This window comes from Talpa occidentalis, unplaced genomic scaffold (genome assembly GCF_014898055.3).
Source record: "Talpa occidentalis isolate TD23 unplaced genomic scaffold, MPIMG_talOcc4v2.1 talOcc4.5, whole genome shotgun sequence".
Lineage (NCBI taxonomy): Eukaryota > Metazoa > Chordata > Mammalia > Eulipotyphla > Talpidae > Talpa > Talpa occidentalis.
This window is the reverse complement of record NW_023604861.1, coordinates 77,825,236-77,853,235: the sequence shown is the minus strand read 5'-3', so window position 1 is coordinate 77,853,235 and position 28,000 is coordinate 77,825,236. Positions and strand designations below refer to the sequence as shown.

General features: G+C 42.0%; 1 protein-coding gene across 1 annotated transcript in view; it reads left to right on the top strand.

Annotated features, from left to right (window-relative positions):
- Window positions 1-28,000, top strand: part of SPRED2 (sprouty related EVH1 domain containing 2) — a 123,134-nt gene that overhangs the window by 73,939 nt on the left and 21,195 nt on the right. The window contains 2 exon segments of the mRNA XM_037527504.2: window positions 17,745-17,922; window positions 25,472-25,640. Of these exon segments, the coding sequence (XP_037383401.1) occupies window positions 17,745-17,922; window positions 25,472-25,640 (347 nt within the window).

Here is a 28,000-nt window from a genome sequence, read left to right as displayed (position 1 = left end):
AGCCCCACCCCCAGCTCTGTTGTTTATTTCATGTGGTTGTCTTATTAGTGATACCTCTTCATTTCTCCTTATGATTCTTTTGACAATCGGTTGCCTATCCAGTAAATCTTAAGAGACCAATAAGAATAAATTACTTTTATATCCTCTAGATCACCTAGCCACAACACAGGCCCCTTTTAGAACAAAGTTGGGGGGGTGGAAGAAGGAGGAGCTGGGGTTTTAAAGAGACTAGATTTCTCTTTCATCTATTCCTATTGCCAATGACCTTAAACAGGGCCCTTCTCCAATCTGGGTTTTAATTTTTCCGTCTACATGAAGGGTTTAGAGTAGATGGTTTTACAGTTCTTTTTAGCTTACAGGGTGTTTGTATGGTTCTCCACTGGTCTTAACTGAAGATCCAAACTGTGCTTCAGGGCCACCTCTATTCCAGTCTGTCCCTGGGAGATGAAGAGATACCCAGAATTCTTCAGGGAAAAAATGCCTTACCTGTTCCTTATTTGTTTCTTGGTATGTTAAGCTTTTTGTATCTGATAAGAGAGATGGCAGAATCCTGGGAGAAAAGCATCTAAATGAATTGGCATTCATCCCAGTGGCTCTGTCGTGAATAGGAAGGGAAGCTCTTAAAATCCAGTCAGCCTAGTGCTAGCATGACATGCTGACCCTTTCTTCCTTATGGATTGAATTAGCACCTCCTTTTGTTTGCGAACAGGTCTTATTTAGGACTGGCTTGTAAAGAATTTTGCAAGTTTAGAATTTGGTGTTAATTTCCTAACTTTTTGACCATGGTTTGCTTTGGGGGTGGGAAGGGTGATGGGTGGCAGGAAAAAAAAAGGAAATGGGTCCTGGCTCATATAAGAAGTAACCAGACTTTCCAGTACCATTATCAGCATCTTCTAGGTTTAGTGTTGATCTCCATTTAGAATATAATGCTATAATCTTTTTCTCTGTCCCCTTGTAAAAGTCTTCAAATGTTTAGAAAAGTCGAAAGAACTGAATAGTCAACACCCACTGACTCTGTTCTGTAACTACCATTATCACACATATCTGTCCATCCATCTATGTCTCCATCTCTCCATCCAACACATCATTTTTTTAAAATCCAATTTCAATTTAAATTGCAGATAGGAATATGCTTCTCCCTAAACATTTCAGCATGTAGATCTTAAGTACTCTGCCTTTGTTTCCTCCAACTGAGTGAGAAAGAAAGCAAAGATATTCTGAGAAAGCTAGGCACAGAAGTTCAAGGGTTGTAACTTAAAGACCTAAATTGGAGATTATTAACTTTAAACAACTCCCTCTGCCATTTGAGTTTAAAAGTACCAATTTTTCTATTACATGTATTCTTTTATGTGGTGAGAGTTAATTTTGTTTAGTAATCTAACATTTCCATGAGCTGGCCTTTGGGGTTTAAATGTGGGATAAGTAAATACCATTTTAGGAAGGGTGTGTAAAACAGAGGGAAAGTCAAAGAAAATTATTGCTTTCGGAGTAAAAAGTAGAAGAAGAAGAAAGGGTTCTTCAGGGGTGGGTTATTTTGTTTGTTTTAAGTTGGTAATCCTTTGATCTTGATTAATTATGAACTCCACTGAACTCCGGGCTCAGCAAAGCAGCAGATGATAAAAGCAAAATCATAAACCTAGATTGAGACTTTGGCCTCTTGCCTCCTTCTTTCCCTGCCTCCCACTGTGTAATCACCCCGAAACTCAACCCTTTAGGACAGAACCACTACTGTCTGTAAGAAATCTCACCACCCCCCCATTTTTTCAAGTAGTTTACTCATGTCAAAGTTGTCCATCTTTTCATGATTTCTGATAAAAACTCAGAAATTTCAAATAGATGCCTTGAATGTAATGAACTGTTGTGATTTAAAAATCCTACCATTGGGGCCTCCAAGGTGGCGCAAAGGGTTCAGTCTCAGCACTGTGAAGTATTGTCAGCCACTGTAGCAGGAGTTCAATCCCCAGCCAGGAAGCTGACCCACATGGCGCAGCTGACCTTTCCTGACTCACCCGCTGCTCCCCTCAGCAGTGTATTTCAGTCAATCTGCCTGTTCTGTTCCCTGCTCTGTCTCTGGTAAATCCTCCCACGCACACCCCAGACCCCCGGCCTACACCTCAGAATCTTATACCTTGTATGTATACATAAATAGAATAAATCTTTTTTTTTTTAAAAAAAAAAATCCTACCACGACTTCCTAAAATGTTTCAGCTGCTCTTAAAATATCCACATTAACATTTAGAGAACATGTGTATAATGCTTTGATAGAATTGACGTTAAAATAAAAATATACATATATATTTATTTATGCTGCTGCTTTAGTAACTGTCAGCAGTAGTTAGGATTCCCGCATATACGGGTAGAATGAACAAGGAGTGGAAGCTGACTGGGATATGTCAAGTTAGATTTGAAAGCCATGTCTGGTGTAGATCCCTTGAAAGGAAGAATCTAAGTCTGAATCACACTCCTCATTGCTAGTACAAGCCTCATCTGTGACAGGCTGGAGAGTCATTTGATGCTTGGTTGAAAAAAAAAATCTTTTAACTTTGCAGACTTGTGATTTTTTTTTTAAATTTCAAAGTTATATTTACTTACAAATTTAAGGATCTTCTTGTTGTTGGGGGGTATTGGCTTAATTTCCTAGAGTCAGTGTTCTAAACTCAAAAACAATTTAAAATATATTCCAGAGCCTGCTAGTAAAGCAATTACCCACTGTAGAGATAAGCATGAGGATACAGAGATCTATCTGGTTGACCAGGAAATCCAGCTAGAACGTAAGGGACCTACGTGGGTAATCTCCAGTTCCCTATATCCCCAGCTTGGGGGATTTAGAATTTCTTCTATTGAAAATGAGATTAGGGCCTCCCTGGTGGTGCAACAGATTGAGCGCAGTGCAGTGAAGCTGTCCACCGCCTCCTCAGCACCGGTTCGATTCCCAGCCGGCCAGGGAGAATCCCAAATGGCGCAGCAGACTGCTCCTGTCTCGCCCGCTGCTTCTCTCAGCAGTGCTTTCGGTCCGCTGCCTGTTCTGCTCCCTGCTCTTTCTCTGGTGAATCCTCTCACCCTCCTGTGCCTTTGGCCTGTACCCAGCTCTTGTATAAATAAAAAAAAATAATAAATCTTTTAAAAATAAAAATGAGATTAGAGCATATTTTCAAATTTCAAGAAAAATGATTACTTTCTTCACTGATTGTATGTCCTCCATGATATACTCCTGTCTGCCCTGTCCGTGTCACCAGGCTTGGCCTCAGCCAGGCCTTTCTTCTCCTAACTGTGTCTCTTACCTCCAGAGCTACTTGCTCAGGAAAGTTAACATTGACACAGGGAGAATTATGAAAAAGCCATTTAAAAAAAATGTACCTTAGACACAACTTCTAAAATTGCCTTTTTGGGTGCTGAATCTAATATTTCATTGTCTAGGTTTAAAACTGCCTGGTATTAAGGTTCTGGATGTACTTTAGCAAGAAAGCCCTGATGCCTTTAACTTTATTGTGCCCAGTGATAAGTGACCCATCCTCATGGATTTTATATATTTAGTATTTTTGTGGTTTCTAAACTAAGTGCCAAATTTAAATGTTGGTAGGAAAAGGTTTCATTAAAAAAAAAAAATAGACTGTAGCTCTGTTCAAAAGACATTTGATACATTAAATAAATAAAATGGAAAGATTTTTGTAAAAAGATTTTTACCCCCCAAAATTAAGACCAATCTAAACAGAAGCCAGTTGAACCACTTTTTTCCTGTTAAAGATTTATGGTTGTTCAAACTACTGGAGATAAAAACTTAGAGGTTAAATTAAAAATTGCATCTTAGAATGTTATAGGACAGGGAGAGGGGCAGCCCAAACCCCGCAAACCTGCCTATTCTACATGGGTTCTGCCATCCGCCGCATCAACACAAAACATATGAGACTTTAATGGGAAGGAACTTTAATAAAACTAGGAAACAATACAGGTAAGGCAGAGTCTAGTTTCTAAATGAAGCACCCAAAGTTACCCGTCCCCTCGTGGGTAAAAGTCCATCCATATGGGATCGGCCCAGAGCAAGGCCCCAAAGCCTGCCACAAGTCTAAAGCATCTTCCAGTGGGGACCCACAGAAAAGGGCCAGAAACAACCAGACAAGCCCGGAAGGAAAGGAGCAAAATCAACATCAAGATAAAAGCTGCCATTGTCACCTCCCCATGGGTCTCACCCACATCTGTGTCACCCAGTCCATGACCAAAAGACAAGCGCAGTTTCTTCACGTGTCTCTAGGCTCCATGCGCCTCCTCCAGGTCTCCTGGCTCCATCCTGCTTCCTTCCTCAGTCTCTTCTGCGGCTTCTCCTCTTCCTGCTCAGCTCCACCCTCCCTTGGGTGGGGCAGGGAACCTCCCCCTTTCCTGGGGACCACCCTGTTGCAATCCCCCCTTTTAATTTTTATTCCACCATATCTATGGTGGCACAATCTCAGGGTGTAGTCTTAGGAGACAGTCTTTTTTAGGGTTACAATGTGTGTAAGAGAAGCAACAATTAGTCAGCAGCATTGTCTATGAATGTCCAGTATGACAGTTTTCCATTCTGAAAAATAGTCCATTATACCAGCCAAAAGAAAAAAAAAAATTGGAGTGTTAGCTAAAACAAGACAGCAAATATATCAAAATCACAGGGAAAAAATGTTAAAATGGTTCAACTTATGCAAAAACGAATTCTCTCAACCTTGATCCCAAACTTTAACAGCATAGCAAAAGTTTGCAAATTAAATCTACTTTTAAACCATTTTTCCTATTTTTGCATAAAATCACAGGGCAGAAATAACAGCAATTTTTAGCTGGCTTTGTTGAAATACTCCATATAGGATCAGAGTGAACCGTTGGCATCCAGTCGATGTAGGCTTCAGGTACAAAGTTGGTCTCATCAGACTCCAACCTGGGCTTCCTCTTCTCGAGGGTACCAGGGCTTTTTCGTTGGCCGGGTTGTCCAGTCCTGCCAATGGAGGCAAGCTTCCTCACCTTCTTTGGAGGTCTCTGGAACCCTACAAACAAGGTAAACAGGTTCTCCTCTTCTTGGTTCAGCTCTTTTTCAACTTTCCGGAAGAATTCCACACAAAGCCACACAATCAAACTCACGTCCAATTTTTGTTAAAACAGACAAAATCCCTATGGAAGTTATGCAAAAACAGACTCTGAGATAAGTAGCAAAAATTACTACCACTATTTGTATGCTGTGTTGGTATCAAGGGGAGAGAAAATGTGACAAGTTAGCTTTGCTGGAAAAAAAAATTGCAACCTTGATGCAGATCCTGGTTACTCAAAACAAAACAAAACTTTATGGATTACCAGTATTATGTCAAAGAAAACTTGTAAATGTCAGGTGTATTTCCGGTCTATTCAGTCCTTTGTAGGAAAGTTTTTCACTCCCAACAGTTCCATCAATAGGAATCTGTTGAGACCTTTTCTCCCTATATTGCCAGATACAATTTCTGTAGATATTAAACTATTGAATTATACAATATTACAAGGTGACAATCACCACTGACAATTTACATACATACCAGATACTGAGAGGTTTTTTATACACATTTTAGAAAACCACTGTTAACATCTCTGTACATACCGAAGTTTTACCATTTCCTCAAGTGACAATGCTTCCCTTCCAGTGTTACTTCATTAGGTAAAAGCCAAATAGAACAAATTCATCTAATGCCTTCCCAGGAGGAAAGGCAGAAACTTTGTGGAGTGTCTCAGGAGCTCTACTGAGGTTCCACAAAATTTCCTTGCATCAGCCAAATGACAGGCTACCAAATTTGTACTTGAATTTTGATTTCTGGGAAGCTTTGCCATAAATATCAGAAAATTAACAGAAACAACAATATTCAATGTCTATGAAGGCACCGGCTTAGTTCAGAAGCACAATGTTGACAATCAAACCATAACCTTTAGTTTTTCTCATAACTGGAGACTCTTTTTTTTTTTCTACGTCTATGGGTACCACATATACCAATTTTTCAACCTCTCTAGGCCAAGACAGACACAAGGACATACAGACATACAACATATAGACAAAGACAGTTTTTTTTTAGTTATGCCACGTAGAATATGTTATGTAACTGCAGTTTTACTCCATAGGCTCAGAAAAAAAAAGTCAAAGTCCAAAAAAAAAAATGTGGAGTGTTGCTGGCAGAAAAATTTCCAGTTGTCATCCTACAAACCTAAGACTTTGGAAATAGGAAGGAAAAGTTTTATTAATCACAAGAGTTACATGACCTTGTTTATCACCTTAGGGTTTTCAGTGTTGAAGACTTTTTATTAGAAGTCAATCCTGGGGTGTTCTCTACAGCAACTGAAAGAATAAAAGTTAACTTTTAAGCAAAAGGAGTCATCTCTTGTTAGCCACCAAGCAGGCACTCCTTGGGTTTCCTGGAATAGAACCTGAAAAAGCAAAATCAAAATATCAGTAATTAACTTTGAATTAAAAGGAGTCATCTCCTTACTTCTGTTAGCCACTCTGGGACAGAAGCTGAAAGAGCAGATTAAACATCTAAGCACAGATTACACCTCCCCCACACTAGGGAGGGACAGCAACAACACAGGTATGAAAACCTGGTAGTTATATGATGCACCCTAAAGAGTGCTTTCCATAACAGACCTTCCTCAGTAGGAAGCAGAAACTTAGAATCTTGTCTTACACCAGCAATTGAACAAATCCAGTATTCAAAATGGCAAACATGCCCAAAACAAATTGTGTAGACAAAATTCACAGTAGCAAATCCTTTCAGACTCAGACAAAATCTTGTTAATTTTTCTGATCCAGACTTTGCAAAAATTCAAGTTATCTCCAAGAATCCATCAAGGCTACCAGCAATTACCAGTTACTGCTTAAGGCTACTCTTTCCTTAACACCCAGGCATACATTTGCTAATTTAAACACCACTGCTCCACAATTGGCTTGCAAAATCCATCAGGCTGAGAGCAGGAAGTAGCCAAAGACAAAGCAACATACCACTGAAGAACCATTATTGCCTTTAGAAATGCTAATGAGACAGCAGAGATTGCAAAAAGAAAGAAAAAAAAAGTTCCAAAGGCCTAGCAACAAGAACCTTTGAATTTTACAAGAGCATGCCAAGTGCCCTCAGATGCCATCTTTGATCTGGCCACATGGTCCAATGTACTGCCTTATCTTTTGAGTAAAACTGGCACAGAAAAAAATTTCCACAAATTAAAATGTCTTAGCTAGTCACGACAAACAAATTACACACAAACACACAGAATCTTCACAAAGCCCAAGCCAGTTTTTCAACAGCAAATAGACATATGAAACAAACACACTGGAGAAACCAAAAATCACATTTGCGCTTATGGTAGCCAGTGCCCTAGGGAAGCCCAATTTCCCCATGGGGCTGACTAACCACGGATGGCTATGTCCTAAATCATGTTGGACGCCAAATCTGTTATAGGACAGGGAGAGGGGCAGCCCAAATCCCGCAAACCTGCCTATTCTAAATGGGTTCTAAATGGGTTCTGCCATCCGCCGCATCAACACAAAACATAGGAGACTTTAATGGGAAGGAACTTTAATAAAACTAGGAAACAATACAGGTAAGGCAGAGTCTAGTTTCTAAATGAAGCACCCAAAGTTACCCGTCCCCTCGTGGGTAAAAGTCCATCCAAATGGGACTGGCCCAGAGCAAGGCCCCAAAGCCTGCCACATGTCTAAAGCATCTTCCAGTGGGGACCCACAGAAAAGGGCCAGAAACAACCAGACAAGCCCGGAAGGAAAGGAGCAAAATCAACATCAAGATAAAAGCTGCCATTGTCACCTCCCCATGGGTCTCACCCACATCTGTGTCACCCAGTCCATGACCAAAAGACAAGCGCAGTTTCTTCACGTGTCTCTAGGCTCCATGCGCCTCCTCCAGGTCTCCTGGCTCCATCCTGCTTCCTTCCTCAGTCTCTTCTGCAGCTTCTTCTCTCCCTGCTCAGCTCCACCCTCCCTTGGGTGGGGCAGGGAACCTCCCCCTTTCCTGGGGACCACCCTGTTGCAAGAACAGCAGAGTGAGTCTGCTATGTCTTTGTAAACCTTGCTGAGAAGGAAACCCCAAAACCAGGGGTTATAAGATGATTTCCAGTGTGCCGGGGCACTGCCATGTACATTGCCACTTTCTAGAATGGTCCCTAGAATTGAAGCTCTCACTAAAGGGGTGGAGGAGACAGGGGCTTCTGGATGCTCTGACTGCCTGGACCCTGAGTTTCTCTAGATAACTAGAACTGTTGGTCCGTGCTCCAACAGGCTGCAGGGATGTCAAAGGATCCCTAATTGCCTCTTGTATTTCCTCAACTATTTCCTCAAGTACTTCTTTAAGCCTCTGGACAGCTTACGGGTTTAATTTCCACCCTGATCTTTGTTCATTTGTGTTTTTGCTTCATTGCCTCTCCCTGACCATCATGGGTCATGGGACACAGCAACAAAGAAAGAGGGAGCATGGTGAGGTGCACCCTCAACCGCAGATAGCCCTGCAGAGTGCACACTGCTCAGATGTCTGTGTGTCTAAGTCCCATGTTCAAGAGAATGTGCCTTTATTTTGAATCATAGAAATCATAGCAGTTATTCCGAAGGAGTATTTTTGTATTAAAATTTCAATATGAAAGTAAAAATGCTAGCGGTTCCCTGTCTAACCTGCTAGGATTGATTCTAAGAATGTTTTATAAATCATCAAATTTAGTCTTCATTCATATTTCAAACATCTATTGAGCTGTCAGTTTCTTTCTTGGTAATAGAGAGAGTGACCCCTGCTAATGTGTATGTGCTGGAAAATGGTATGTGGGTGAGTAGGTCTGTTTATATGTTGCAGCGTAGCTAGGTACCATCAACAACAAAGATGCTGGGCTTACACATGTCGTGAATGATGAGCCGCCCCCTCTGGGTGAGGGTGGAACTTGGACTGCTGGTCACCTTGGCGAACAGCAGAACATGCTGGCTTGTCACGCAAGACCAAATCAGGGGCTCCTAAAACATTTCCTCGTGTCTTCATTCACAGATTCAGAGGAGGAAAACCTATTTCTCTCCTCTCTGCGGCTCCCACAACATAAGCAGGACTCCTGGGTTTTTCAGCCTCATGGCCCTTGGATGAAGATGGCATCCCTCATTGTCACAAGGCTAGCACCCATCACCACCACTTTCCAGACATCACATAATATTTTGGGGCTTCCTTCCTGGAAACTCATTTTTAAAACCCAAAATGATCATGAAGATAAAATGTAGAAAACCTCTGCTCTAACCCTTTGGGAAGAATCACCCTGGGTGGGCAGCGGGTGACCACTCAGAAAGGCAGAACCCCCTAGAAGCTCGGACCCAGGAGCCTGTCTTGTCTCTGTATGTCTGATCACGGGCACACACCGACAGCAACTGTGCCAGTGCCTGTTCTTTTACTAGCAGATCCTGAGCTGCGGCAGTTTCCCCATCAAGTGTACTTCAAGACTAATTTCCCAGATGTCAATGAGCTGTGGGAAAGCCTTTTTCACAAAAGATCTTAGCCTACTTTTCAGCTTCCCCAACACTGATATTGTGCAAAACAGTTCTTTTAATGAATCAAATGTTTAATGTTCAGAAAATTCTTCTCTTCACTGTGCCTATTCAGTAACATTTGCGGAGAAAAATAGTGTCTTTGCCCGGTTTGGCTAATACTAAGTCTGCCATCTTTGCCAGCCTTCCCACTGCAGGACTTGAGGGCCTGTTATCACTGTTCTATATGGGCTAACTGCACAAATAGTACACACTTGGCTAGCATAGGGGAGTAAAAGTTGCTACCCCAAAATATGCCACTTTGGAATAGTATTATTTCATCGGTGTGACTCTGAAAGCCAGGCAGACGTTGCCCTTTTTTTAAAAGACGTTTTCATGAATAATACAAGAGAGAATCAACATTTTTTGATGTTTCACTCATTGTGAGGAAGACTGTTGGAAGGGCAGACCAGATCTCTTGATTTTTAGTCGTGGAGAAGGAAGCGATTTAAATCTGCATTGATAGTCTTACCCTTGTTTACCCTGCCTTGTTTGGTAACCTTCCATGACTCCCCATCCCCCACACCCTTTGTCTTTAGCTGAAGTTATTTAAGGAGGCGACTTAAATCGCTTTAGGGAGTTACTCAGTGTTTACTAGGTCTCCCATGCATACAGGAGGTATTCATTGTGAACTTATTTTCCTCTTGTCACTGTCTGATGTTAATTTGATTATTGTCAGCCTAGAAGAGCCAGGAGGGTCTAGGAAATCCTGCCTTAATGTAGAAGCAGTATTTCCTGTGAGGTATTAAGTGGGCAGAGCAAGTGTTCTACTTTTAGTGGCTTGTACAGAGCTGAAAATTGCACCACCACCATGCATGAAAAAAACAAAATTATACATAATTTTCCTTGTCTATAAAATTCAGAAGACATAAATTTCTGAAACTGGGCTGCCACAGAAAAAATTCTTACGTAGTTGATACTTTTTTTTTTTAAGATTTATTTATGCATACAAGAGCTGGGGTATAGGCCAGAAATGTGGGGTGGGGGGAGGTGAGAGGATTCACCAGAGACAGAGTGGGGAACAGAACAGGCAGATGACCGAAGGACACTGCTGAGGGGAGCAGGGGGCGAGTCAAGGTGTTAGGGGGAAAGGATGTCCTGAGCTAATTCCATGCAGGCTTTGTGGACTCCGCCCCCACTCCAGACCAAAGCCATCAGGACATTGGGAAAGACAAATCCTGTCACCACCAAAGGGAAGGTTGCTGGGACCTGAGGTTGGATTTAAGCAGCCAGGTGTGGTATAAAAACCAAATGCGTGGGCCTTGGGGTGGCTCGCTATCGCTCGCCTCCTGGCTTCACTCCTGGCTTGCAGCCGGCTCTCAGAGTGCCATTTTGGGATTCCAGATCGGCGGATCGGGTAGGACGCATTTAAAACTTTGTCTCCCACTTTTCTCCCTGAGTTGTACATTTCCTCATTTCCCCTTCCCTTGTAAATAAACCTTTATTAACCTTTCGCGTGTGCCTGCAGTAGAGCATTAATAAGTCCTTTTAAGCGCGCGGGTGAGGACCCACAGTCAGGCACCCCGTTTTGTATCGGGGCTGCCCTATAACAAAGAGAGGTCTGCTGTGCCATGTGGGTTGCTCCCTGGCCGGCAGGGATCGAACTCATACTGCAGAGGCTGTGGATTGCTTCATAGTGCGGTGCTTAACCCCTTGCGCCACCAGGGAGGCCCCAGCTTTAAAAAAAAAAAAAAAAGTGCTCCACCTGTATAATTAGAATATGACCAATATCTTTGACTTCTCTACACATTTGATTCTGAGATTTTTTTTGATTCTTTTTAAAAATATGAATAGACATAATGTATTTCATATACACATACTTTATACACACATAACATAATCCTATGTATACACACAGTATTCAATGAGATCAAACAGCCTTTATAAATCTGTAGGCACCAAGCAGACTGGGGCTGGGAAGGGGATGTGATTGCAGTGAAGAGTGCTCCCATGGAGGACTTGGTGTTATATTTGGCTCAGCTGGTGGTGGCTGGGGGGGTTGCTGGATAGAAGCAGTGTCTGGAGAGGCTGGGATCTTGGCTAATCCCTCTCCAAGGCCTGGTGAAGTGGAGAAGGGTAGAAAAGAGGGTTGGGAGGAAGTGCATGTAATATTTAGCATAATGGAGAGATAAAGAAGGGTGTAATCAGATAAGGGTTGGCTGAGGAAGTGTTATAGGACAGGGAGAGGGGCAGCCCAAACCCCGCAAACCTGCCTATTTTAAATGGGTTTTGTCATCCACCGCATTAACACAAAACATATGAGACTTTAATGGGAAGGAACTTTAATAAAACTAGGAAACAATACAGGTAAGGCAGAGTCTAGTTTTTAAATGAAGCACCCAAAGTTACCCTTCCCCTCGTGGGTAAAAGTCCATCCATATGGGATCGGCCCAGAGCAAGGCCCCAAAGCCTGCCACAAGTCTAAAGCATCTTCCAGTGGGGACCCACAGAAAAGGGTCAGAAACTACCAGACAAGTCCGGAAGGAAAAGAGCAAAATCAACATCAAGATAAAAGCTGCCATTGTCACCTCCCCATGGGTCTCACCCACATCTGTGTCACCCAGTCCACGACCAAAAGACAAGCGCAGTTTCTTCACGTGTTTCTAGGCTCCATGCGCCTCCTCCAGGTCTCCTGGCTCCATCCTGCTTCCTTCCTCAGTCTCCTGCAGCTTCTCCTCTTCCTGCTCAGCTCCACCCTCCCTTGGGTGGGGCAGGGAACCTCCCCCTTTCCTGGGGACCACCCTGTTACAGAAGGGCCCCGGAAATATAGAAGGGGGGATGTAAAAGTTCTCTCTCCATCCTTGAAACAGGCGGGTAGGGTGGGAGCCAAGGGCAAAGATGGCAGAAGGAGTTATTTTTCTCTACAGGTGTGCTTGAAATGTAGGCTCAAACCTGGGCTTTTTATAAATCTGACTTGCCTTGATAATTGCTGGAGGTCCGTTGGATTTTTCTTTTTATTGTCAAGAGCCTGACCGCCTCCCTGCCATTCCACTCTGACAGCTGAAAACAGCAGGCAGCCTGGAAACCCACTCCTCGGTGGCCAGGGGGGCTGGTCTTAAAAAGACCTGATTTTGTAATCAAAGTCAGCCTTTCAACAAAAATAATTATGATGGCCACAGCTAAATCAAACTGCTTGGCAGGCACTTGACCTCTGTTGCTGCTTTTAACCTTCAGGACATATCGGCAGGGTAGATCCTCCTCATTTTTGCAAATGAGGAAACTAAAGCTCAGAAAGACACTTCTTCACTACTGAGAAGGTCAAGGCATGCCGACCTGTCTGGCCCTGAGCATTCTTTCCACACCACAGTACTGCCAGACAGAGCCTGCTTTGAATCTGGAGAGAACTTCGAACATAAAGGCCTGAGACCTGAGACATGCTGTGCGTCTCCATCCTGCTGCAGAATAGCACTCACTTCTTGCATGTGCTGAGTGATCACAGGAGAGCAAGTCCTATTTCTACAAATAAGGCCACAGGTGGGGACACAGTTTTTGCCTTAAAGAGGTCACATTTAAAAGTTAGATACCGGGTTTAAGTCAAAGGCAGTTTTACTCAGAACACACCTAAAGAATTCGGTGGTGTTTGCTGGTGATGGTGAGACACCATTTGTAATGACATGGATTCTCTGAAGCAGTTCAAGGTCAGACACTGGAGCTCCTTTCAGGATTTTTATGTTGTTTATTTTGGATCAGCGTCTGGAACTTCACCAGGTTCTAGTCAGTTACATCGATGTGGCAGTTGCCCCTTTCAGAAGGTTTTTTTTTTTTTTTTTAATTTGTTATTTTTGACAAAGAGAATTTTTTGAAACTCTTCTAAAGGTTATCAGCAGTATTTCCCTCATGTAAACTAAAAAACTAATTTGCCCTTGCCCTTCCTGCTCCATCTCTACCCTCCACGCCCACCCCCCAAAACAAATCCCACATCTGGTTTAAACATGTTGTTTAATTCTTTCCAGAACCCAAAAGGAGGGAAGGTGGGGAGAGCGTTTTCTCCTTTATACCTCTTTGGTATTGGAATCCATTGTCATTTCTGTTACGGGTGGGGTGAAGTGCTTGAATAGCATAAATACAGCAGATAGGAAGCAGTTGGCGTGCAGCCATGCAGCTGGATTATCCAGACATCCTTCACAGCTTTTAGGGCAGCACTTTATCCCCTGCCTTGTTTTTAATAGCCAGATGCCTCCATTTAACACAGGCTGACGGAGCTGTTGCCAGAGGAGACAGAGGGGCCTTCTACTCCACAGCCCCCCACCCCCAACACAGAAGTCTGTGCCCTTAGAAGGGGCAGAGGAGGGCCCGGCAGGAAGGAGGTGCTGCAGATCACAAGCAAAGGCCAGAACTAACAACCCCACTGGTCTTTTTTCTGAATCTCTGGTAAATGAGTCCTCTTTGGAAATAAGTTGGTGGCAGTCACTTAAGCGTTGCAAACGTCCCTCTTTCATGTTTACTTAATCCCTTCAGAGGAAGGGAGAACAGCACACAGTGGCAACACACGACAAGTTAAAAGCATGTCTTCACAAGAGGTATGTAGTTTCTGTTCTTCACCTTGGTCATTTCCTGTTGGGATGAGCCCATCGTACACTCACAGACGATTTGAGAAATCTGTACTTCACACTGGAGAATTCTAAACCTTGGGGAGCCTTAGTTTTTCCTAGAATAAGTAGGTTGGGGTAAGGAGAGAATTTACTCAATTTGTATGTAACTAATCTAAACAAATGTTATAAAGTGTTCTTAATCTCTAGGACCTAAGGGAATATACATGTTGAATCCTGAGATGAGGGGATAAATGATAGAGCTGTGCGATTTTTTTTTTTTTTAAAGATGTATTTATTTATGCATACAAGAACCGGGGTACAGGCCAGAGGTGTGGGGGGTGAGAGGATCCACCAGAGACAGAGTGGGGAACAGAACAGGCAGATTCACAGAAGTACACTGCTCAAGGGAGAAGCAGGCGAGTCAGGAGAGGTCTGCTGCACCATGTGGGTAGCTCCCTGGCCGGCCGGGGATCGAACTCATGCTGCAGTTGCTGTGAATAGCTTCATAGGTTGCATCTTAACCCCTTGTACCACCAGGGAGGCCCGCAATTTTTTTTTAATTCAATTTTCCTGTTTTCAATGAAAAGGAAATCTTTACCCTATCCCAGTTAAGCTACTGTGGCTCATACAATATATGAGTATTGAACACTTTACATTTTCTCAGATTCTGTTAGTTACAAATAGCTTTTCAAAAACTGTTTGTAAATATTGTGTGCTTATCCTATCCTTCCATAGCTCACTAACTTATATAAGACACTGCTCTGGGCTCTAGGAAAATGGAAAATCCCTATTCCTATGGAGGTTACATTCTAGTTAAGAAAGTGGACAAACATGTGATATGGCAGATGTTGATTTATTAGCATGTAGAAAGACACAGCAGCGTGAAGATTTAAGAGGAGCAGATGGTACCACTTCATATGAAGTGGACAGAGAGGTCTTTGCTGGTGAAATTAATCTTGGACCAGAATAAAATAAGGGGTTGAGCCTAATTGTGTGGGGAGAAGAATGGGATATGGAGTTATAAGTGAAATAGCAAGTTCAGAGGCCCTAAGGTGTGCTTGATGTGCAGGACCAGCAGGAACAATAGGACTGAAGTCAAATGAACAAGGAAGAGTAGTTAAGATGAGTGCCAGATTTTGACTTTTACTCCAAAGAATATAGTGAAAATTATTGGAGGGCTTGTTTAAGCATCATAATCTCACTTATCTGTTTGCTCAGAAAGTTGGGCAAGTGCAAAAATGAGGAGGCCAGTAAGGAAGCTGCTGCAGTGGTCTCAGAGGTGATGGCAGCTGGGATCGGGATGGTATGAATGGAGGTGGTAAAAAGTAGACTCTGAGTATATTTTGAAGGGAAAGCCAGTGGGTTAGGAGGTTTTGGGAATAAGGAGTTCAATCTGAAACATGGTGATTGAGATGCCTATATGATGTACAAGCAGAGAAATCACAGGCAATGGATTGATTTTGCTGTTCTTTTTTTTTTTTCCCCCCCTTAACTTTTATTTATTTATTTATTTATTTATTTATTTATTTATTTATTTATGCAAGCACTGGGTACAGTCAGAAGCACGGGAGGGTGAGAGAATTCACCAGAATCAGAGCGGGGAGCAGAGCAGGCAGAAGGACCGAAGTGTACACTGCTGAGGGGAGCAGCGGGCAGCAGGAGAGGTCTGCGCGCCATGCAGGACCCTCCTCCGGTGGCCGGGGAGCAGCCGGGGATCGAACCGGCGCTGCAGAGGCTGCGGGGCAGGCTGCAGAGGCTGCGAGCAGCTTCGCAACCCAGCGCTCAACTGCTGCGCCACCGGGGAGGCCCTGATTTTGCTGTTCTGAAGCTCAGGGAAGAGGTGTGTGTGTGGAGACACTAATTTGGGCACTGTTAAGCACATAGAAAGTATTTAAGTGGAGTCATTGGCCTGGCTCATGGATGGCTTAGTCATAGGAGAGGCAGAGAGCACTGGTAGAAAGTAGGGGCATGCTGGTGTGTACAGGCCTCTGAGTGTGTCTGTTTTCTCAGTGATGTTTGAGCAAACTCCTCCATCATTGTGGGAGGACCGGAGTGGGAGGACATATGAAATAATCTTCTTGGGAACAGATCAATGAATAGTAGCAGATTGCTGGGTGGCACATAAGGGTCCATTTGTGGATAGTGGTTATGGCTTTAAAACTGAGCATAGTAGTGGGCCTCCCCGGTGGCGCAGTGGTTGAGCGCTGGGTTGCGAAGCTGCCCGCAGCCTCTGCAGCGCAGGTTTGATCCCCGGCTGCTCCCCGGCCACTGGGTGAGGGTCCCACATGGCGCGCAGACCTCTCCTGCCGCCCGCTGCTCCCCTCAGCAGTGTACTTCGGTCCTTCTGCCTGCTCTGCTTCCCGCTCTGGCTCTGGTGAATTCTCTCACCCTCCCTCGCTTCTGACTGTACCCAGCGCTTGTATAAATAAATAAATAAATCTTTAAAAAAAATAAATAAATAAATAAATAAATAAAACTGAGCATAGTAAATGGGGTTTGCCCCCCCCCCCAACCATGAACAACAGTTTGGGGTGGCGGTAGGGGATGCTTTAGATTGTTGGAGTTTCTCCAGGCAATTACAATGAGAAAAGAGAAGGTAAGGATGTTAAGGTTTTGTGCAAAATAGTGTTGCCATAAACCATGGAACTTAAGTTTGGTAGAAAATCAAATGAGAATATGAGGGGTATGGATAACCAAAACAAGGTAGGACAAGAAATTGTTGGCTCAAACATGGTGAAGAATTCCTGGAGTCTGGAGGGAGTGAGCTGCCAAGTTAGGAGGTGGTTGGAAAACAGCATGATTTAAAGCAGAAGCTATGGAGGTTGGATAGATATTGGTAATGACACGGTCAAGGGTATTACTAGGGTTGGGTGTAAGACAAAAGTAGTGAAGAAGGTTTTTAGAAATTAAGAGGCCAAGCAGTTGGAAGGATTCTCTGTGGGAATAATAAAGTTACCAAGAATCATGACAGGGAACATCGTGGGGCGATGGATGCAGTGAACCCACTTGTTTTTATACCTTCAGGAAATGAGAGGGGTAACCCAGAGATGAAGGTTGTGGGCTTCCCTGAGACCCTAGGAACAAGGGGGGGTTCTGTGTTCTCTGCATCTTTGTTTCCCTAGAATCTGGCACTGCACCCAGCATAAAGAAGTGTGAATATAGAACAAGTACATAAAAAAAAAATTAATTCAAGTCAAAAAAAGAAAACAGCAAGGAGAATTTAATGACCTCTCTGAAAATGCAAATAAATTTCCCCAAAAGTGACAAAGAATGAATAGAAACTTGAGTTGGTCTTTGGAAGAGAAAAAGGGTTTTTGGCAAATGTGCAAAAGAACTTATTGTGAAATTGCAGTTTAGACTGGAAAAAATAAAATCATAAACAGAAGGTTACATGTGTGTAAAGGGTATTTAAGTAGAAATATTTTCCCACCTAAATAAATGATTATGGTGAACTTAGGATTTGGACGTAGACTCACAAGTGTCTTTTAATTACTGAATGTCTTTTGAAAAAATGTGCTTTTAAACAAAATAAATGTTGAAATGGACTACCTTATAAGGTTGCTCCCAGACAGATTTTCTTTTCATGAGCCTAGAAAAGTGCAGACTGGGGATCATCTTGCATTGTGAAACATGTCCTGCAGCCACCAGACCTTTGTCATGTCCTGCTCTTGTCGTTTCAGTGACAGCTATATTGTGCGTGTCAAGGCTGTGGTTATGACCAGAGATGACTCCAGCGGGGGATGGTTCCCACAGGAAGGAGGCGGGATCAGTCGTGTGGGGGTCTGTAAGGTCATGCACCCAGAAGGCAACGGACGCAGCAGCTTTCTCATCCACGGGGAAAGACAGAAGGACAAACTGGTAATGGCATATGCCACTCATGGGTTAAATGAGCAAAGACTGATTAACGTTAAATCACAGCCTTCTTCTTAGCTTTCGGTTGTTTTTTCCTTTTTCTGATTGCAAACTCTTTCTAAAACTTGAAAGGTTAGAACTCTCGAGCTCATGCCAAATTGCAGAACATAGCCTTCACTTCCAGCGAAGTCACTTTTTACCACACTGTATAATTCAGAGGCTTGCGAGTCATGCATTGGCTGTCCTATTTGCTTCCTTGATTAATTAAGCTGTCTTCCTGTCACCGTTACAAGATATTCAAAACAAAAGTGTGTTCTTTATTATGAATCACATTGTAGTAAGCTGTGAAGGCAGCTTTTTTATTAAAGTAGGTTTATTCATGAAGCATGCCATCAAAGTTTGACTGGTGAAAGGTAAAAATGCCAAGGGTCAACTGAACCTTTGATTATATCTAAATAAAGGTTATCTAAAAAAATACTATAGCTTTTATTTCATCAGCTAATGAATAAAACATGTTTGGAAAAAGAAAATAACAAAAGGTAGAGGTATTACATTTCTGTAATAATAGTATTGGTTTATAAATTTATGCTTTGGAGAATTATCGTAATTTCACATGGGTAAGAGGTGTTGATAATTCAAAACATATAGTTTCATTAAGAACTTGGATATCCAGTTCTCTTGTTTGGTTTTGTTTAAAAGATTTATTTATGCATACAAGAACTGGCATGCAGGCCAGAGGTGCGGGGGGTGAGAGGATTCACCAGAGACAGTGAGGAACAGAACAGGTAGACTGACTGAGATATATTGCTGAGAGGAGCAGTGGGCGAGTCAGGAGAGGTCTGCTGTGCCATGTGGGTAGCTCCCTGGCTGGCCACGAATCGAACTTGTGCTGTAGAGGCTGTGGATATCTTCATAGTGCTGTGCTTAACCCCTTCCGCCACCAGGGAGGCCCTTGGCTTCTCTGTTACGAAGACTCTATGATATGAAAGAAAGTTGAATGTCCAAATCTGCTTTACCGGGCGGCCCCTAACCTGGAGGAGCACTGCTTCTGTCTTTATTTGATTGGGGCGTGTGTATTTAGAAGCCAGCAGATGATTCACAGAACAGAGGCCTCCAGGATCTCAACAGGGAAACTACAGAATAGGAATATGTCACTGTTACATTGCAGACCCTTAACAGCTGCCTCCTTTGAGTTTTATATAATAAGTGTACAAGTTTAATTTTCTTTTGCAACCATTTCTTATTGTTTAAAAAGTTTTCCAGGGCCTCCCATGGTGGCACAGGCGATTGAGCACTGTACTGTGAAGCTGCCCGCAGCCTCTGCAGTGCTAGTTCGATCCTGGTCAGCCAGCCGGTGAGGGTCCCACATGGCGCAGTAGACCTCTCCTGTCTCACCCGCTGCTCCCCTCAGCAGCGTATTTCATCAGTCTGCCTATTCTGTTACCCGCTCTGTCTCTAGTGAATCCTCTCACCTTCCCATGCATCTGGCCTATACCCCTGTTCTTGTATAAATAAATAAATTTTTAAAATAAATAAAAGGTTTTCCATAGTAGATACGATGGAACAGTTTGTAAATGATATATGTGCTTAACAGAATAGCAATTTTCATACTTGATTCATTTCTGAGTACTTAAGGGGAGAATTCAGCTCATTTTAACAACTGTTGTCTATTCGGGATGTGTTCATAACAAAGGCAATATAACCCCAGCAATAAAGAGAGAAGTGACTCCCACTTATATGGCACTTACCATGTGCTAAGAACAGGGCTCACCCTTTATATAGACTGTATTCTTGTGTTCTGATAGCAATTTGTATGATTATAATTGGAGAATGAAGAATGTAAATTTAGAAAGAATCCTTATTCTTGGTGATTCTGTGACTCCACTTCCCGACTATATCTACAAGTACCTGTAAGTCATACATGCAGCTGTGCTTCTCCATCTTTCCATTCCTTACCTATCTCACACTCTGGAAAATTCTGGGTTGCTCTACTCAGTGGTACTTAACTCCCTTCCTTCTGCCCTGTCCCCACAACAGCTCTTCCTTTTTTGTCCTCCTGACCTCCATAATGCAGCACCTATGTCTGCTGGAGAGGATGAGCTCACAGGGGAGCTCTGCAAATGGCTGGGTTGTTGCAGCACCCTCCCTGCACCCCCCTCCCCAACACTAAATGGTAGACTGGGGAGGAGTGGGTGAGATCTTTTGAGGATACAGTAGATAGGTATTATCAGAGTTCTCAGTATTCCAGCTAGGACATGAAGTGCATTTTCTGGTAGCAAGGTGCTGTTGATTATTTTCCTAACATAATGCAGTTCTAGAATCCAGCACATTAGTTTAATGCTTCTTTACATGACATGTTGAAACCTGCGAATTTAACTGCCATTTTGTCTTTGGGAAAAGTCTGTGTTCGGACATCCACTCAAGTTATTCAGGGGCCTCCCTGGTGGCACAGGGGTTAAAGTCTCAGCACTATCAAGCTATCACCAGCCACTGTGGCATGAATTTGATCCCTGGTCAGGGAACTAACCCACATGCGCAGCAGACCTTTCCTGTCTCACCTGTTGCTCCCCTCAGCAGTATATTTCAGTGGATCTGCCTGTTCTGTTCCTTACTCTGTCTCTGATGGATCCTCTCACCCCCTGCACCTCTGGCCTACACTCCAGTTTATGTATGCATAAATAAATTTTTTTAAAAATCTAAAAAAAAAAAGTTTTTCAGATCATTTTTTATAAATTGGGACAACCAAGTTTTCCTGCAAAAAGTTATGATAAATTAAAATTTCTGAGTCCCATCTTATTTTAGATGGTTAGAGGAGTTTACTCCTTCAACAGATGAGAGAAACTATGAAGATCAATCACAGACTCTAGAGGTTGGTTCCAGGCCTATGTGCAGGTCAGGGAGCGCTCACACACTTGCTGGGAGTCCCCGCTGGCAGAGCACCTTGAAAGGCAATTTGGTAGGGTATTAATTTTAAATGTACATAACGTTTTACCTGGTACTTCCTCATCTAAATGCTGTCTATAAAAATAGTCTTAGAAATACTGTGAACAGCAACAGTTCTCAAACATTTTTGGTCTTAGGATTCCTTTACACTGTAAAATATTATTGACAATCCCAAAGAGCTATTGCATGTGTTTTCTAGCTACTAATATTTACCATATTAGAAATTAAAACAGATTTAAAAGGTCTTAATAATAGTGTTAGTGTAGTGAACATTCTTTATGACAAGTAACTTCTAGAATTAAAAAAGTGAGAAAAGTAACATTGCTTTTACCTTTTTGCAAATCTCTACAATGTCTGATTTAGTAGAAAATAGCTGGATTCTTATATCTATTTCTGCTTTTCATCCTATTGCAATCTGTTGTTTTGGTGAAGTATACAAAGAAAAAGACTCTGCCTCAAAGAGACACGTACTTGGAAAAGGGAGAACTATTTTAATAGTCTTTTCAGATCTATGCTGCTTTGATACTGTACCAAAACTTGGCCAGTAGTAGTTTCTTAAATGTGGGATCTAGAGCCATATCAGTAAATTTTTCATGCCCTATAACATTAAAATCCATGTTTCTCTTTAACTTTGAAGGGATCTTTTAGTTTTTCCTGATTTTGTAAGATCATGCATTGATCATTTAGAAAATAATGGTTTACTGACTTACGCAGATCTTACGAATTAAATGTAATTCTACAATTCCAAAATATCACCACTAATCTCATTTAAAAAGTCTTTATTATTAGGAAGTTGTCTAAAATTTTAATTTTCACTTGAAAGCTCAAATTTTATTATTGGCAACAAATACCTCTAATTGTTTTCCTTGACGTGATAGACTCACTTTGTTCATTTTCAGGAAAAAAATCTGCCAAATACTCGAGTCTGGGTAACTATAGTTTGTCTGTCAGTTGTTCTTTTAAGTAAAACTGGTGATCCATGAAAGAAGCAGTTAGTTTAACTTACAAATGAAACAGTTACACAAGTACTTTCCCTTGAGACAACCCTCTTTCTTCCAGCACAGCAGAAGTGAAAAGGCTATTAGAAACATTCTTCTCTTTTCCAACTATGCATTTGTGCAAAACCAGAGTTTCTTCATCTACTTCAACCAAAGCAACATATTACAGTAGACTGAATGCAGAAGCAGATATAAAAATCCAATTACATGAACTTCCCCAAAATATGAAATGTGTATGGCAAGGGTCAAGATTTAATAAAGTAATAATTTTTACTGATTCATCAAGGATAGTGAAATAAAGCTGCCATTTTCTATTTTGACAGTGAAAAGACATGGGTGACTTTGGTGGTGTTTTGGTGCTCCTGCGATGCCTTGACTCCTCTATAGCACAGCAGTTTTTTTTTTTTTTAAAGATTTATTTATGCATACAAGAACTGGGGAACAGGCCAGAGGTGCGGGGGGGTGAGCGGATTCACCAGAGACGGAATGGGGAACAGAACAGGCAGATTGACTGAAATACACTGCTGAAGGGAGTAGCAGGTGAGTCAGGAGAGGTCTGCTGCACCATGTGGGTAGCTCCCTGGCCAGGGATCAAACTCGTGCTGCAGAGACTGCAGATCGCTTCATAGGTTGCGTCTTAACCCCTTGTACCACCAGAGAGGCCCGTAGCACAGCAGTTTTACCTACCATATTCTTTTTATACCATCAGCAGAATAGCAGCTCCGTGAAAACACAAAAATGTTTCATAGGAACATAGTTTTGCTATCCTGGACCCCCCAGCCCCCACCAAGAGGGGTCTGGGAATTGCAGAGAAATAGCTCTCAAGGGCCCACATACCAGAGTTTGAGAACATGTGTAAGGATGTTCACTGAAGCATTATCTGTAAAAGTGACCAAGTAGAAATTACCTAAATGCCCATTCATTTGGAGAATGGCTGAATGATTCTAGTACATCCATATTGAGCAATCACGCAATTAATTCTTTTAAATTAATTGACAATAAAAGGCAAGTTGCAGAACACTTCACAGGTGTGACTCCATTTAAGCACTCAAGCTTAGACACAAACTTCGCGAGTATATAAAGAAGCCACAGAAAGGAAACTGGGATCTTGTCTACCATACTCAGGGGTGGATAAAGAAATGAATAAGAATGCGCCTTCATGTGTTCCTCTTTGTATGTATTTTTTTTAAGTCTTCAACAAAAATGTAATCACTTTTTTTCTCTATGCATCTCATTTAAAAAGATATTTTTAAAACCTCTTTTTCTTTCTTTTTTTTATAGAGGCATGTTTTCTTTCTTTCTTTCTTTCTTTGTTTGTTTTGTTTATACATGCACTGGGTACAGTCAGAAGCGCGGGAGGGTGAGAGAATTCACCAGAGCCAGAGCAGGTTGCAGAACAGGCAGAAGGACCGAAGTACACTGCTGAGGGGAGCAGCGGGCGGCAGGAGAGGTCTGCGCGCCATGCGGGACCCTCCTCCGGTGGCTGGGAAGCAGCCGGGGATCGAACCGGCGCCGCAGAGGCCGCGGGCAGCTTCGCAACCCAGCGCTCAACCACTGCGCCACCGGGGAGGCCCTAAAACCTCTTTTTCAAGTTTTAAGTTAATACCTAATTGCACATGTGCCAAAACTTCACTGAAGGTTTTTATATGTCTTACAAAAATTAAAGCTCTGAACTTTTCATTTTCATCATTAAATTTAGATATGTAATGATGTTGTTTTAAGAGGACCTAAAGAAATGCTATCTGATCATACCCACCCCCCACCCCCCCCACACACACTTCACTTAATTTAGGTGATTGGACTTATTTTACTTCTCTAACAGTATACCTTTGGAATAATCTTAAACTTGGAAAATGTCAATCAAAGACTAATTCTTTTCATCCTAAAAATATGAAGAAACTGGAAGTCTTTGTTTTTACAAAAAGTTTATTTTGAGACTTGAATTGAGTTTGTTAAATTCTAAAATAGATAACATTTGTTCGTTAAAGCCTTGGTTATTTGGATTTCCCCAATTTGGAATGGGGCTGGGCTGACATTTAATCATTGCACTATTCTTAGGGGGGAAAATGGCCATAATAAGCAATTTTATCAAAATAGAACTGTGTGAGGGGACTGTTGTCTTCTTTCAATGCAATGTAATAAAGATAGCTGCTATTTGATACACCAATTTGAATATTACGCTCATCTGTTAAGTTAGGGAATGCTTATTAGGCAGCATTTAATTTCTCTTTGCTTAGATGTATTCTTGAAGTTTGTATTACTCAAAGGTAATCTCAAGAGATGAATTTGCACTATGGTTACTGAGATAGGCCATTACTCTTTCCCTTCACTTACTCTAAAATTAATAAGGATTCATTTTATTAAATGCTGTGCTTATTATTTGCCAGAACAAAACTAAAGTTTTTAAACTGAGAATCATATTGGTATATAAAGTGGAACCATAGGAATAAATACTGTCCATATATTAGAGTTTTTATAAGAATGAAACTTGTAGACAAATGACTGTACTACTTTTATCCTATAATGTTCAACTCCAACATCTTTATCAACAACAGCACTGTGCTAGACATAGAGGGATTATTTTATAGTGCATGTTGGTTTTTTACAGTCTTATTAGGGGAACAAGACTAATGCACATGAAACTGTTAGAGAATAGTAAGAAATCAAGTACCAAATTGTGAAGGTGATAAGAAATGGAATAAATAGGAGCGTAAAACCTGATAGTGGAAATATACCAGGAAATGAATTATTTCCTGGTGACCCATTATTCAGTGTTTTCAGAGCATGATCGTGTATGTGTTCTCATTGATATTGGTGTAATCCCATTTAGAGATAAAAAGATTCAAGTTTGAAGATAGTTACAGTTTAATAAAGGGCAGTTCTGAATCTGGATTACTATATTGTTCTAATAATCCAGGTAAAAGGTTAGCAGAAACCTAGATCAGGGTCGCAGCAACTGAAATGGGGTTGATATAAAAGATGTTGAAGGAAAAATGCAATGAGTAGGTGATTAATAGCATGGGGGTAGAGAAAGCAGAGGAGGCAAAGAGATTATGAGCTAAAGAGAATGAATAAAGAGCGGTTGGTATTGCTAGATTTGGGGAAGTAAGGAGAGGAAACTGGTGGCAGAAATTTCAGAGCAGATTAGTTAATTTTTCTACTTGTTGAATTTGGGGTCAACTGGGGAACACCCATTAGGACAGAGGAGGGGAGACTGAAAGCCATTAGTAAAATAGCCCTGACAAAAAAGCAGTAAGTTTAAAGCAGAGCAAAGTCCCAAGACCTGGGTCTCAGCTTAATGCCACCTCCTCCCACTCCAAGTCAGAGCAGGAAAAAGAGGAGTGAGTTAGAGGAGATGAAGAGCCTAGTTAAGGAGTACAGTGAGGATCAGCAAAGCCAAGAGTGTTAAAGGGGTGTCAACAGAGACTGGATGGTCAGCAGAGACGCACAAAGGTTTCTTTTGAGATGGGGAGACCTGATAAGCAAAGGCAACAGTGGAGGGTTTTCATTAGCAGCCACCAATGATGGATGATGGTTCCTAGATAGATTTTTTTGTGGCCAGACGCCATCATGACGTTCCACAAGTAACCAGCCTATGTGTTTCAATCCTTCAGGTGGTATTGGAATGCTATGTAAGAAAAGACTTGGTCTACACCAAAGCCAACCCAACATTTCATCATTGGAAGGTCGACAACAGGAAGTTTGGACTTACTTTCCAAAGCCCTGCTGATGCTCGAGCCTTTGACAGGGGGGTGAGGAAAGCAATCGAAGACCTTATAGAAGGTATTGAATTAGTCACTGCACTCTTAGTGGGACTGTGGACATGTTCCAGGTTGTTTCTAATTCTACCGTCATATTCTTGTGACTTATTTGCTAGGTGCTTGAGGGCCAGGCCCAGTAGATGCCAGAACTTTGGAAATATACAATAACAATTAAATTGACAGTTCAGGAAGAAAGGAGATAGATGGGTTTCAGAGTAAGGAATGACTCCAATTGATTTTTGGACTCTGCTCTGAAAAGACAGGTTCTGGACTTAATGAGAGTGAATTTTTGACAGATTTCACCTCACTTTGACTATTGAAACAACTTTAGTCTGATATGTTTTGGCTCAGAAGTAGAGAATGGACTCTGATAGGCCAAGAAGACTCCAAACCTACCAACTGATTTCCTGTAGCCAGAGCTCAGGGGTTACTGTTGCCACTGAAAAGCAAAGGGATCTGTGACTCTCAGAGTCTGGGTTCTGCTTAGGTCTTAGTCTGTGAGTGAGTGGGTAGTAGACATTGTAGTGTATGTGATGGTTGCCTGGAAAGCCTGTGGACAGTCAGTTCTCATGGTGAACCTTTCTAGAGTCCACCCATGGAAGCACACAAATTTCTCTACTTCACGACAGTTATCAAATTAGAGGGTTAAAGGTGCCATAGCCAGGGTCACACGAAATAAAAATTAACCAAGCAAGGCATATTAAAGCCAAATTCAGAAATTGGGGGAATTAACCACAAGAGAATGTATGTTTCATTTGTTTATGAAATCAGAGTGTTCTAAAGTCATAGTCTTAACTATAGATTTGGGGAAAGAGAGACAAGCAGATCTTAAAACAATCATTTAATTTCAGTAGCAAGACAAGTATAGTGAGAATGTGAATCTGCTAACTATAATCATATATAACCAAAAGGATAGTAAAAACCAGTGTGCACACTGTGAGTGGCATATATTTAAAATGTTGTTATTAAACATAGGTTTTAAATGTTTAGAGAGAAAATCACTCCGCTCGTATATTTTTGATAGAAATCTGTAATATGTCTGTGTATTCTATCATTGACGCTACACACAAAATTTGATTCTGCTACTTGTAACTTTTTTATATATGTGTGTGTGTGCGTGTGTATATGATTGATATATATATATATATATTCTGTTTCCTTTCAAACCTGCCTCAAATGTTGATTGACTAGAGTAATTCAAACTGTAGAGAAAGAATCCTGAAAGATCAATAAGAATTGCATAGAGAGGGCCTCCCCGGTGGCACAGCGGTTGAGCCCTGGGCTGTGAAGCTGCCCGCAGCCTCTGCAGTGGCAGTTAGATCCCTGGCCGCCAGCAAGGGTCCCACATGGCGCGCAGACCTCTCCTGCCGTGCCCGCTGCTCCCCTCAGCAGTGTACTTGGGCCCTTCTGCCTGCACTGCTCCCCGCTCTGGCTCTGGTGAATTCTCTCACCCTCCCACGCTTCTGACTGTACCCAGTGCTTGTATAAATAATAAATAAATCTTAAAAAAAAAAAAAAGAAAGAATTGCAGAGAACAATGAGGAACTGTTACTTTTCCTCCTGTGTTCCTCAATGGAAATTGCAGTATTTGTTATAACTTTCTGAACCATTCTTTGAATTTCGGTTTTATGTAGTAGCATTTGCTAAATGCACTTTTTTTTTTTAAAGATTTATCTTTACTTATTTATTTTATTTATTTATACAAGCACTGGTTACAGTCAGAAGTGTGGGAGGTGAGAGAATTCACCAGAGCCAAAGCGGGGAGCAGAGCAGGCAGAAGGACTGAAGTACACTGCTGAGGGGAGCAGCGGGTGGCAGGAGAGGTCTGCACGCCATGTGGGACCCTCCTCTGGTGGCCGGGGAGCAGCCGGGGATCGAACCGGTGCTGCAGAGACTGCAGGCAGCTTCGCAACCCAGCACTCAACCGCTGCGCCACCGGGGAGGCCCCTGAATGCACATTTTTAAAGACCTAACCAAGAAAAGGAGAAGATAAAGAATAAATTTCCCTTTTGGTATCTTCATCTCTTAAACATGTTTTTCCTTTAACAATGTCAGTTAAGTTGAGCCATTCATTACTGAATACAATAGGTGGGAAATGAAGCCAGTACACTAATTTGCAGACCAGAATGAAGAAAAATATGAAGAATGAACTAATAAATTGATCCCTAAATGACCAGTTCATTCCATGATGGAATTAATTGGGTTGACCTGAGCCTGCATTTGACTTGCAACACGGAGAAAACTCACTGGCACCCTGGTGTTGCAAGAGAAAACCAGTATTCACATTGACACCTTTGCCCAGGTGTCAGCCAGGTGTCACCCATAGTGTGGATTTTAGTGTTGGGTGCCTGAATTTAATACAGGCAGCAGGCATACCAGTTA